This window comes from Neopelma chrysocephalum, unplaced genomic scaffold (genome assembly GCF_003984885.1).
Source record: "Neopelma chrysocephalum unplaced genomic scaffold, ASM398488v2 Primary Assembly neopelma1_26, whole genome shotgun sequence".
NCBI classification, from domain to species: domain Eukaryota; kingdom Metazoa; phylum Chordata; class Aves; order Passeriformes; family Pipridae; genus Neopelma; species Neopelma chrysocephalum.
The window spans coordinates 15122076-15133500 of NW_020897695.1; the positions used below are offsets into that span (position 1 = coordinate 15122076).

Sequence of the window (11425 nt, forward strand, 5' to 3'; positions counted from 1 at the left end):
ATTATTGGTTCTTCTGCATGAATTATCCATACTCTGTGTTAGGGATGTCTTTGAGAAGAATGGGTTAATATTTGTTTGGAAACTTTGAAAATCCAGACCTCCTACTGTCATCTTTGAAATGCTGCTCTGGCCACTTATATAGCTGCTTATCATGTCAGGGAAATTATTGCAGCATCATTATCTTTTGTGAGAAGAGTTACAGTGCAGCATTTTGGAGCTTTTGTTGCTGTTTTTTTTTAACTTGTGTCATTTTAATTACCTCTGACAGCAAGTTATTTGCCAACCTAATGAAGTTATTGGAATATTTAAAAGTGGGCTCTACTGTATTCTGCATTGCATACTGCTTTTTGAGAACAGCTACATTCTGAAGTATTTTACCTGCTCTGCATGCACCAATTGCATCAAAGTAATTAGTCGTTAAATAATTAATAATTAGTGATATTCTTACCTTTTGTACTATATTTAAGTACAAATTTCTCAATCAAAGTATAGGGTACTATTCTTTTCAGCTAATGGTATGCAAAATTACAGCTGTTCTTCCTGAAAAAGATTCCTGAAATTAAATGGCAGTATCTGCTATTTCCATTCATATGGCAGCTACAAAGCCATTTTTCACTAAAATGTCTATTTTACATCATCTAATGCTTTGAATGTGGCTGTGAGGGAATGATTTAAGTGAACATGATTTAGTTTCATCTAGTGTGAGCCTACACGAGACTTCCCTGCTCAGCACTGACAAAAAATGTAATAGTTTATGTCAGTTATATCAACTCTTCGGAAGTGTACTTGAATTTAGGTAAAGTTTGTTAAGTCTTAAAAAGACTACTTTGCAAATATGTGTATCCATAACACTGTGGTTACTACTTCTCACAGTCATGTTTTTTGCCATCCTATTATCCCTGACTCGTATCTCAAGGCTTCTGAGTACACATAGCAAGTATGTCAGGTGATAATGTAGTAACAGTAGTGCAGAATAGAAAATTCTGTATTTCCTTCAGGACTTCTAACTGCTATTACTATGCTTTTTACTGTACTGCGATTTGCAATTACTGTACTGAAAAGCGAAACTTTTTTTCCCATTGTCATTTGGGATATCAAAGGAAGTTGTTTAGATTTGTGTGTGTGTGTGTGTGTGTTAATACTGGGGGGTTTTATATACCTTTCAAAATCTTAATGTTTTCCTTAGACTTTTAAAATTCGGTGACAACACTTTCACCATTTTTTGTTGTGTGCCTACTTAGATTGGTGTTAGTCTGCGTCTACACACTCAGTCTGTCACTGAAGTAAGGACTGGTTATTCTGCATTCTTAAAAATGTTAAAATTATTTTTTATTCCTGTATTGCAGACATAGCAAGATGTTATTTTATACAAAAATGCATCTGCGAGTAGGTTTCAAAACTCTTTTTGCAATCTTCAGTCCCCCTGCCCCAGTCAGTTGCTGATAGCATTGCTGATACTTCCTTTTGAGGCAGAGTATGCACGAAGAGGATCTAGAATTACTGTGCTTTCTGAAACATGCTTACCTTGCATCTCCTGCCACCTCAGATCACTGTGCTGTCCCACCTGAGTATTTCCAGGTGACCATGCCTTCTGGAACAATTTTCTCCTTTAGAAATCTGTTGCTCAGAGATGCAGTACTGCAGCTCAGAGATGAATGAATACAACTGGTGCTCTTTGCTATCAATTTTTGGGTTTGGGATTTTTTTCAAGCAAGTTTTTGCAGTTTGTTTGATTCAACCATCTGAAAGATGATAAAACCTCTTTTAAAATTTGTAAGGAATATTTTGAACCTTTTTCTAGAGTTTGTTCCCTAAAACATAGGGTGACTTAATAAGTAAATACATAAAATTCTTGAATGCATGTACTGGTTATGAGTCAGCTGATGCTATTCTTGTCTTGTTACATTATCCATATGTTGAGTTGCAGCAATTTTTTTAAGCTTTAACATGCTTTTTTTGGCTTCAATGTTTTTTTTGTAGATTTTAATCTAGAATAGTTGAGTCTGAATAGAAGGAATTTTCCTACTAACCATGTGCTCCCTGAAAATTCAGGGGGATGAACAGATATTAACAGTTTATCTGTGCCTCCCCTCAGGAATTTTACGCTTGCTTGCTTGCCTTTTGAAAGTGTCTGTGTCTCAAAATGGGGCAATATTTGACTTGTCCTCTGGGAATCTGGTTGTTTCATGGGAGACAGATCCTGTATCTCTGTGTGAGAATGGAGACAGGCTCTGATGCTATCTGGTGGTATTAGAAGCTTATGGTTAAACACAGATATAACTAACCTCTGGCTCTGGAAATTCCTAAGCAGCTGTTTATTGGAAACTGGGAGGGTAGGCATAAGAGGAGATGTACATGCAGTGGTGCTTGTAGTTTTCCAAAGGTTTCTCCTGCTGGCAGCTGTTCTGAATTGACCTTTTGTACCTTTAAAACAGCTGTATTTTTATGATCTTAATAGATCTTAGTTTTTCATGCAGCTGTTAACATATTTCTTTGAACAAAAATGCACATGTGAAAACAAATAGAAGTATGTGCTACAAGTTTTAATAATACTGTGTAGATAAATTGAAACAGTTTTTTTCTGTCCAGTTAATAATTTTATCTATGATTTGTCTCCTTTGGTTTGGTGAAACTCTGCTGTTCTGTAAGTAACTTGTTAACCTAAGAGCAGTCCAGAGCATGTATTTTCCATGTTTATATAGGGTTTTTTGTATTTTAGGTTTAGTCTGATTTTTCAAGTTTTCAGCATAATCCCAGCCATTAAAAAAATAAAATGAAATGTCAGGGTAGTCTTCACATTATGTGGATAACTTGCCTCTTTAAACTTTGTTGTAATTGTAATTTCACACATGTACTATGTGATGTGAGAAAATTGGCATTTGGTCTGAAATTTAAAAGTTGTAATTTGAGAAGTCTTTTTCGTTTGCTGTATGAAGCTGCTATCTTCAGTGGGTTTAAAAGTAAAGTCTTATTTTTATTGGAAGTCGTATTGTACATCACAAAGATGTGCCGTATCCATCTACTCATCTGTTCAATGCAGGGTAACAAAATACATAATGCTAAGGTCCTTCTGACTGCTAAGCCCAGACTACTTCTAGCTCCTTTTGCCTGTATTTGTAGTGAATTTCATGAAATGGTTCCAATGTTGTAAGCCCATCTCACAGGATGGTGAGACAATATCAGAACTTGTTTTTTCAGCCCTTTTTTCTCCTCCCGTGGCATCAGTGCTGCGCTGAGCCGAGGCACGCTGGGTGAAGCATCCCGGTGCCCTGGGGAGGTGATTCTGCAGCCGAGCCCGCCCGAGCCGCCGCTGAGACCTCTGCTGGCCGTGCGATCCAAGTGCTCTTCCTGCTGCACCAGAACATTCCCGGGGGCTCAATACAGTGTCCTCTGCTAGCTGACAAATTCTAAATGAAGAGATAAGCCTCGAGATGGCATTGGTTTCCGAAAACTTGTGTAGAGCAAGTGGTTGTTCATGTCACTAAAATATTTAAAATCACTCTAAAAACACAGATATTCTAAGGAAACTAATTCTGAAAGCATCTGCACATCAAACCTGTGTTAATATTGACATGGTGTAGTGGTTAACTGACTGAACTTGAAATAAATGTAGCAAGCTTTAACTAACAGTCTTTCCTTTTAGTATGAAAAATTTGCTTTCTGGGGAGCACATAATTAGCTTTAGGAATCTATTATTAATGAATTTACTTTTTTAATTATTGCTTTTTGGTTTTGTGGTTTTATTTAAGCATGCTAAGCTAAGCCTCTGTATTTTTTGTTTTTTAGATTTGACACAGTTGAAGGCATGTAAGTGGTCATTTAAATTTTTCCAAAAAACGTAAAGACAAAAATTCTATAAACACAAAAAGGATTTAACTGTTTAATGTTTCAAATTTAAAACAGTTTCCTGTTATCCCGCGCTTGGCATTGTTTTTTTTCCCTAGCGGTTGGTTTGTTGTTTTTTTTTTCTAAAGCTGTGCTATTGTAAACTTCAGGAATTTATAAATACTTTCGGTGGCAAATATCTCTGTAAAAACCCATCCTCTTTAGAAACTTTCTGGCTAAGGCTCAAGACAAATTTGGTCAAATTTCAAAAATCAGTAGAAGTGCATAAATTGTGTAATTCCACCAGTTTCTATCCATAGCTCCATCATCTTTATATAGATGCTCATAAAGAATTAGTGGAATTTTCATCTTTATCTGTAAATTTACAATTTTTTATTGAATTGGGGATTTAGTAACTTAAATCTTTTCTGACTGTGATTTTATCTTATTACTGGCTTGCAGAGGTTCCACTTGGGGCATATCTAGAATAATTTTTAATTTTTGAAGAATAACTTAGAGGGCTGTTTTAACACACATCGTCCTAAATCAATGTTTTACATCTTTGTTTAGTGGTTTGTTTGGGTATTTTTTCTTCAGCTCTTTTTTTTTTGTGTGTGGTTTGTTTTTTGTTGGTTTGTTTGTTTGTTTGTTGGTTTGTTTTGTTTCAATGGCTTGTATAATTTTTTCCTGAAATACAGGGTGATATGCTTCTACCCGTGTCACATACTTTGGACCTAATAAAAACAGTTGTGACTGTGTTGTAAAGCTCTCAGCTGTAAATGCTTGCTTGTTAGTTCATCAAATTTTCTGTGCAGACTGATTTTTTTACCACCTTCTCAAATACAACTTGTGTGACATCCCCATTAGATTAAGTTGTAAATCAAAGGATAGTTCTGCTCCCCTTTCAAGTTAAGACTGCACCAATGATTCCTCAGTATTCAGTCTACTTCCTAGATTAATTTTTGAAGAGCAGATACATTTGAGAACTTTACACTTCTAAAAGGTAACAAGAGGAAAATAGTCTTGTTTTGACAACTGCTTAGTTTCCACAAGTACTGCTATTTACCTCTTCCTTCACTTCCTTATTATTTTTCTGTATTATTCTACTTCACCTGTGTATAACCATTAATTTTTCCCTGGAAAGGATTGCTAGCACTGGCCTTTTGAAGGACTAAAGTAAAAATTAGTCTGAGGATCAGACTAATTCGGTGCTGTATATTATGCAGCATCTTACTCAGAAGTCCAGGCTTTGCAACTATTAGTTCAGATTCTGTTTAATTTTATTTTTTTAATGGAAATGCCATTTTCTTCCTCCTCACCCCCACCAATTTTTAATTTTAAAATACTGATGTTTGAGAAAGAAAATGTATGGCCTTGACTTAATATGGCATTGCATGCTTTCACTGTATGGCTAGTTGATGAAAATGGGTGAGCAGAAAGGATAAAATGAGCCAATAAAAGTCAAACTAAATCTTAGCTATGTTCGATATGAAACTTCCATTCCTTTAAGAATGAGTCGCAAATTCTGAATCAAAAAAGATATTGCTGATTATGTTTCAGTCCTCACTGGAAATTAGTCAAAACTTTTCTCCTTTTAAAATGCCTTTTCTCCACGATTTGAATCAGAACAGGGCTTTTTTTGTTTGTTTTGTTGGTTTGTTGTTTTTTTTTTAAGAAATGAAAACAAAAATCTTATTTTTAATAGGGCTTAGGCTTGCCACCTCCATTTACAATTTGCTGGTCTGACTGACTTTTGCATACATTACAGTAGATATCGTCTGCTGGTTGATTGTAACGGTTCTAAATATATTCAGTTCTTCATTTTTACCAACACAGTAGTTAAAACTTTGCCATTTTAAGCTGTACATACTCAAAATTGAAACAAGAGGCCAGTGATTTGTTTTGATTGCTCTTTGTTGAACAGCATAGTCTTACAAGACTCTATGTAGCAATCATCACTAGATCATAATCATCCTGTTTTATTCGATACTTAATGTGAAACTTTCTATTTAAAACCCATATCACCATAACATGGATAGCAGGCTTATACAGCTTTCAAAATTCAGTAGAATCCAGAAAGTAGTTACCATAAAGTGTATGGAAAAATTGAAAATAATGTACGTTATTTTTATACATTAAGTTTATTAGTAGCTTTTTAAAGGAAAATCTTCCAACTAACACTTGGATGAAATACTGATGTTCAGTTGCCCAAACCTTTTTCTTGAAGCTGATACCTCTTCAAAACCATGACCACAGTATTCAACATAATTGTAATGTTAACTTACTCTTGGGCTCACTTGGAACAGTAAAGATTTAGAGAGAAAATGGGACTTTAGTCTGCGGTGCTCTTAAATTTTTTATTATGTCCATTAATTTTTGTATATATTTGAATGGGAAAGAACGAGACGCCGGAAGTTCACTTGGAAGGTGCTAAATTTTGTTGTTCTTATTGTAATATTGATTTCCTCTGTTTCCATCACCAGGTGGTTTTACAGATAGAAAGTCAAGAGTTTCTGTTAACTTAGATGTAATGTAAATCAAATGTGGGGGAGGAAAGGATACTGTATGAGATGTCTTTTTGAGTAAAGCTTAATTAAACAGTTAAAATAATAATGCAAATTGAATTTAAACTAGCAGTGCCTACAGCGACGTATTTATCTTAATGCTTCAGCATTTTTATCTTGCTTTTTCCAGATGCCCTAATATAACAGACAGGGAAAAAAGTTCTTATTAACTAACTCCTTCTTCTGGATTTATGGCAGGAGCCCATTGGCACAGATGGAGGAGGAAAGGAGGGAGCATGTAGCCAAAATGAAAAAAATGGAAATGGAAATGGAACAGGTGTTTGAGATGAAAGTCAAAGAAAAAGTTCAGAAACTGAAGGACTCTGAAGCTGAGGTAATCAAAATGTCTTAAGCCCCAATATGTGTGAGGCTGTACAAGTGTACAGATAGCACTTTTTGCCAAGACTTTCCAACATAATTGACTCCATAGTTGGATTTTACATGTAAAGACAAACAACACAATTTTTCTTTCTCAGCTTGTTGTCTTTGCTGAAATGGTGTAAACTTGAACCTAAAATGCAATTTTAATGTTCACATGCATTCTGTTTTTATTTTCACAGTCATAGTATGTTAAAATACTCTTTAACTTTCTTACCTTCTCCCTTTTCTTTGAAATATTTTGGGACTATTTTATTCCATGTGATTTTAAAAAATCTTGAGACTTTTAGCGCTTACATAAGCTAATGCAGTAATGATCATTTGCTGTGCATATTGCAAAAGCATTTCAAGAATTTGGTATGATATTTATAAGGCATTATCTAAATGAGAATTACTAGGCTAAGGAAGAGTCAGGGATATGTTTTTGTTACTGTTCTGGTTATCATTGGAACAAATTTAATGGATATTTAATTTCTGTCACCTTCAGGTGAAGTCCTCACAGTGAAGCTTTTTTTACAGACTTCAAGAGACCCTGAAAGATCTTTTCAAGGGACTATTATAAGTAGAAGTTTAAGTAAAACTAATTTCCTAATTTTTGAGAAAGCGGCTTCTCACAAGAATCCTAATAGAGAAGTTCAGAACTGATGAAATTCCTAAAGAAAGTTTGGCTCTAAATTTGAGGAAAAGTGAGGAAACTTGGAAGGGTGGTTAAAATGCTTGGCAGCCTAGGTACTGTAAGGAGCCAAGGCATACTGGATCAGAGGGAAAAAAAGTCAATCTAGTTTTTTTTTCTTCCTTTTTTTTTTTTGAGAACTAAATAGATAAGGATATACCAGTCAGCAATTTAAGGATTTTAAAGCTAGGTATTTTATCTGGGTCATGGTTTTTGTAGTCACTGGATTTATCCTTCCTCAATTTCTGTCTCAAATCCTTCTGAACCCGTTTATACTTCTGGCCTCCACACTCTCCTTGTTATATGAAAAACAAACAGAAATATTTCTGGTTTTCATGTACTATCTCATGACTTTTTGACTGAGTGTATCCTGTGATACCAATTTTTAATGTCCATGCAATTGACTCCTTTTTTTTTCCTTCACTATTCATGGCTTCATAAACTTCTGTTGTATTTTTCTAAATGTAGAAAATTAGGCAATAGACACTGCTGAGTATAGAGCATGTAAAAAAAATGTAGTAAAGGAAATATGTTTTTGGGATATTTTCCATTAACTGTAAAATGAAGCTACGGGATTAATACTCTTTTGGTTTCTGTTATTGGCAGTACCTATGACCTTAGAGTTTTTGGTCTGAATCACTTTCTCTAAAGAAAAAATATACTGCATTTTCTTGCATTTATAAGTATAGTTGCTGATCTTTGTTATTGCAGCTCCAAAAGTTGCAGTGTTTTCTGCACCTAATGACTCTGTTCATTGCTTCCTGTAGCTGCAGCGACGCCATGAACAAATGAAAAAGAATTTGGAGGCACAACACAAAGAATTAGAGGAAAAGCGTCGCCAGTTTGAGGACGAGAAAGCAAACTGGGAAGCTCAACAACGTATTTTGGAACAACAGAATTCTTCCAGGTAAATTGGAGTCTTGTCCTGCAGTTGAAAGTAAAAGTTCTGTAGCTTTCTGCTAAAAGGCAGTTTCTGATATAATAATGGTCCATGGCCGTTGACCACTGTGGAAGTGTCACTTAAAAGCCAAGAAAAATCATGAGCTGCTTTTAGCTACAAAGGAGCATATATCAGCAGTATTGGGAAGATGATTAGCTTCTAAAGCAGATTTTCATCTGCAAAAACGTATTCACACAACTATATCTATGTAAAAAAAAAAGTCTATATTTGAAAGCTACATTGCATCAGACTTCTGAGGGATGCAGAATTAAAGCTTTGAGAATTAAAATGGTTAATTCCCCTAGTCCTTGGGAGGGGAAATCTGGTGATCACTGCATTGCTTGACTCACACAGTGCAATAACTGTGTACATAACAAGGTTCATACATTGTGTTGCAACCAGTTAAGCTTTATAAAATGCATGTTTTAAAAGTTGAATATTAGTAATTTTAAAAAAATCATAACATGTATGCATTATTTAACAAACTTTTTTTTTTAAATGTCATTTTAGAACCTTGGAAAAGAATAAGAAGAAAGGGAAGATATTTTAAATGCATCATTTTGACCACCAGTTATGTATTAGTTGCCAATATGCCAGCCTGGACATCAGTGTTTGTTGGATCCGTTTGACCAATTTTGCACCAGTTGTATCCATAGTAATGGATTTAACAGCATGACAAATTTTTGTTAATTTTGATGGAGAATGAGATGCCTTGAATTGTCTAGGGTGTTGTGTACTTGGAAAAATAACAGCTCTAAGTACCTTTTTTAACTTTTTGTTTTCAACAGGTGTCATTTTAATGCAAAAGAAAACATTTTACTGTTGTACAATCATGTTCTGGTGGTTTAACGGTTTACAGGATATTAAAAAATGCAGGACTCTAGACGGTTTTTAGTGAGGATAAATTGCCATAATATGATGCAAACAATGCTTCTCTATTATTATTATACATGAATTCCATTCAGTGCAGCATATACAATAATGTAATTTAGTCTAACACAGTTGACCCTATTTTTGACACTTCCATTGTTTAAAAGGACACATGGAAAAACAGAAGTTGTAAGCTTACAGTGCACCTAAGCTTTTTATAACAACCCTTTTATGTTTTGGATTCTTTAAATATATGCTATTCTCATTTAGTAACTTCTTTAGCCAGAAGGATCTCATTACTGCTTCATTTTTTGTAATAACATTTAATTTAGATATTTTTCCATATATTGGCCCTCCTAAATAGAATATAGCTTCTTTCATATGGTAGGAACCAGTGAGTAAAACTTTCCTTTAACTCCCTTTTTACATTTTATGGTAAGTAGCAGGAAAACGCATTTATAGGTCATTTCTAGGCAAAATTGTGGAGTTAACTACCAACCTGTTTCTACCTGTGTGCAGTCTTTCTTTATTTTACTAGAAATGGGAAAATGGCCTCGAGAAAAAATCACCATTTTGCATTTAGCTGTATTCATATACTGCATTTCTGTATTTTTGTTTGTATTGTAAAAAGTTACATAATAAACAATGTTGTGATGTAACATGCTGCTGTGTCAGAAATTTTAACGGACTTGAACAGCTGAGTACTTCCCTGGGAATGTTTGAACTTTCTCTCTTCTGTCTGGACTTGACTGATCTGTGTCTTTGATTCATCTGAGGAATTACTTAAATGTGTAGAAAACCCCGTTTCCGTGGCCATGCTCTGACTTGGCAAAACATGTGTATCTGTCATGCCCAGGAGAGGGCACCAAGTGCCGGCAAACCCCGCGCTGTGTCCCACCGGCTCCCCTTCTGGCAGTCCTGCTTTTCACACTGTCTTTACGGCTTCTGCAAGCATTTATGAGGATCTAGTGAGGTGGGTGTGTAACAACACATTTGCAGCCTCTTCGGGTATTTCTGTTGGGTTAACTGTATCAATTCTGATAAATGCAATAGCTAGGAAGTTGACAGTTAAAATACAGCCTGTAAGTTGTTAAAAAATTGATGGGGATTTCTTATGTCTCTTTGCCTATGGAATAATGAAGAATGTCTAATTTTTTTTCAGATGTCCCTTGTGTTATCCCTGCTGTCACTCTGTTTCTGCTCATTTTTCTTTTACATGAGTTATGCTTACAGAAATGTGATTTATTCAGCTAGCTTCCCAAAGAAACAAAGGCATTTTCAGTAGACTGCTTAAAGGCCTCCTTATAACTCATTTCATGTGTACTGCCTATCTCTCTCAGAAGACACTGATTATCAGTAAGTGGAGATCACTTTCCCTTTCAAGTAAACAGAACTGCAAAATCTGATCTGTATGACATCACAGAGGGTGTACACTGCCTGCATCTGCCCCTTAGGTTTCAGTTTAATTCAGTAAATTGAGTAATGTAATAACCAGACAAGAGTTACTATCTAGCACAGAAGCTGCAGATTCTGAATTGCTGTTTGGACTCATCAAAACTCAGGGTGAACTCTGTGTGGGTATGCTAGTGCTTTAGCATTCCCATGTTCTCTGAAATAGAGATTTGGTTTATCAGGAAACTTGTTTTCACTATACTTGTCTTCATTCTCCCCACTGCTATTCTCCAGCCTCGCGCACACACACACTCAGGATGATCAGAAACTTATATAAACTCTAGTTAGATCTTTTGTATTAATCATAGAATCACGGAATGGTGTGGGTTGGAAGGGTTCTTAAAGATCATCTAGTTTCAGCCCCCCCATCATAGACAGGGACATCTTCCACTGGCACAGGCTGCTCAAATGCCCATCCAACCTGGCTTTGAACACTTCCAGGGATGGGGCATCCCCAAGTTCTCTGGGCAACATAGGTAGTTTATTATATTGCATTTGTATTTGAATGGAAATTTAGAGCGTGTGTTCAGAGTTCTCTTCTGAAATGAAGCAGTGCCCTTTTGGGGAAGACTTCTGTCACCTCTAAACTTGTTTCTTAAGTGCTTTGGCTTTTTATGGTAAGTTTGGGCTGCACCAGGGTTTTTTTTAATTTAAAAAAATAAAATTATGAATGATGTATGAACCTGTGCAGCTTGCAATACAGTAGCTGTGTAGCCAGTACAA

At 35.5% G+C, this 11425-nt stretch overlaps 1 protein-coding gene across 3 annotated transcripts in view; it reads left to right on the forward strand.

Moving 5' to 3' along the window:
- The window catches only part of SEPT7 (septin 7), a 77143-nt gene extending 67234 nt beyond the window's left edge, over window positions 1–9909 (forward strand). The window contains exons 12-15 of one of the 3 annotated variants that reach the window (XM_027675672.1): window positions 3787–3807; window positions 6588–6723; window positions 8208–8347; window positions 8891–9909. In XM_027675672.1, the coding sequence (XP_027531473.1) occupies window positions 3787–3807; window positions 6588–6723; window positions 8208–8347; window positions 8891–8930 (337 nt within the window). In that variant the 3' untranslated portion in view covers window positions 8931–9909. The remainder of the gene's footprint in view (window positions 1–3786; window positions 3808–6587; window positions 6724–8207; window positions 8348–8890) is intronic. The other 2 variants (XM_027675673.1, XM_027675674.1) reach the window with 2 other exon arrangements.
- Window positions 9910–11425: the final 1516 nt, after the last annotated feature.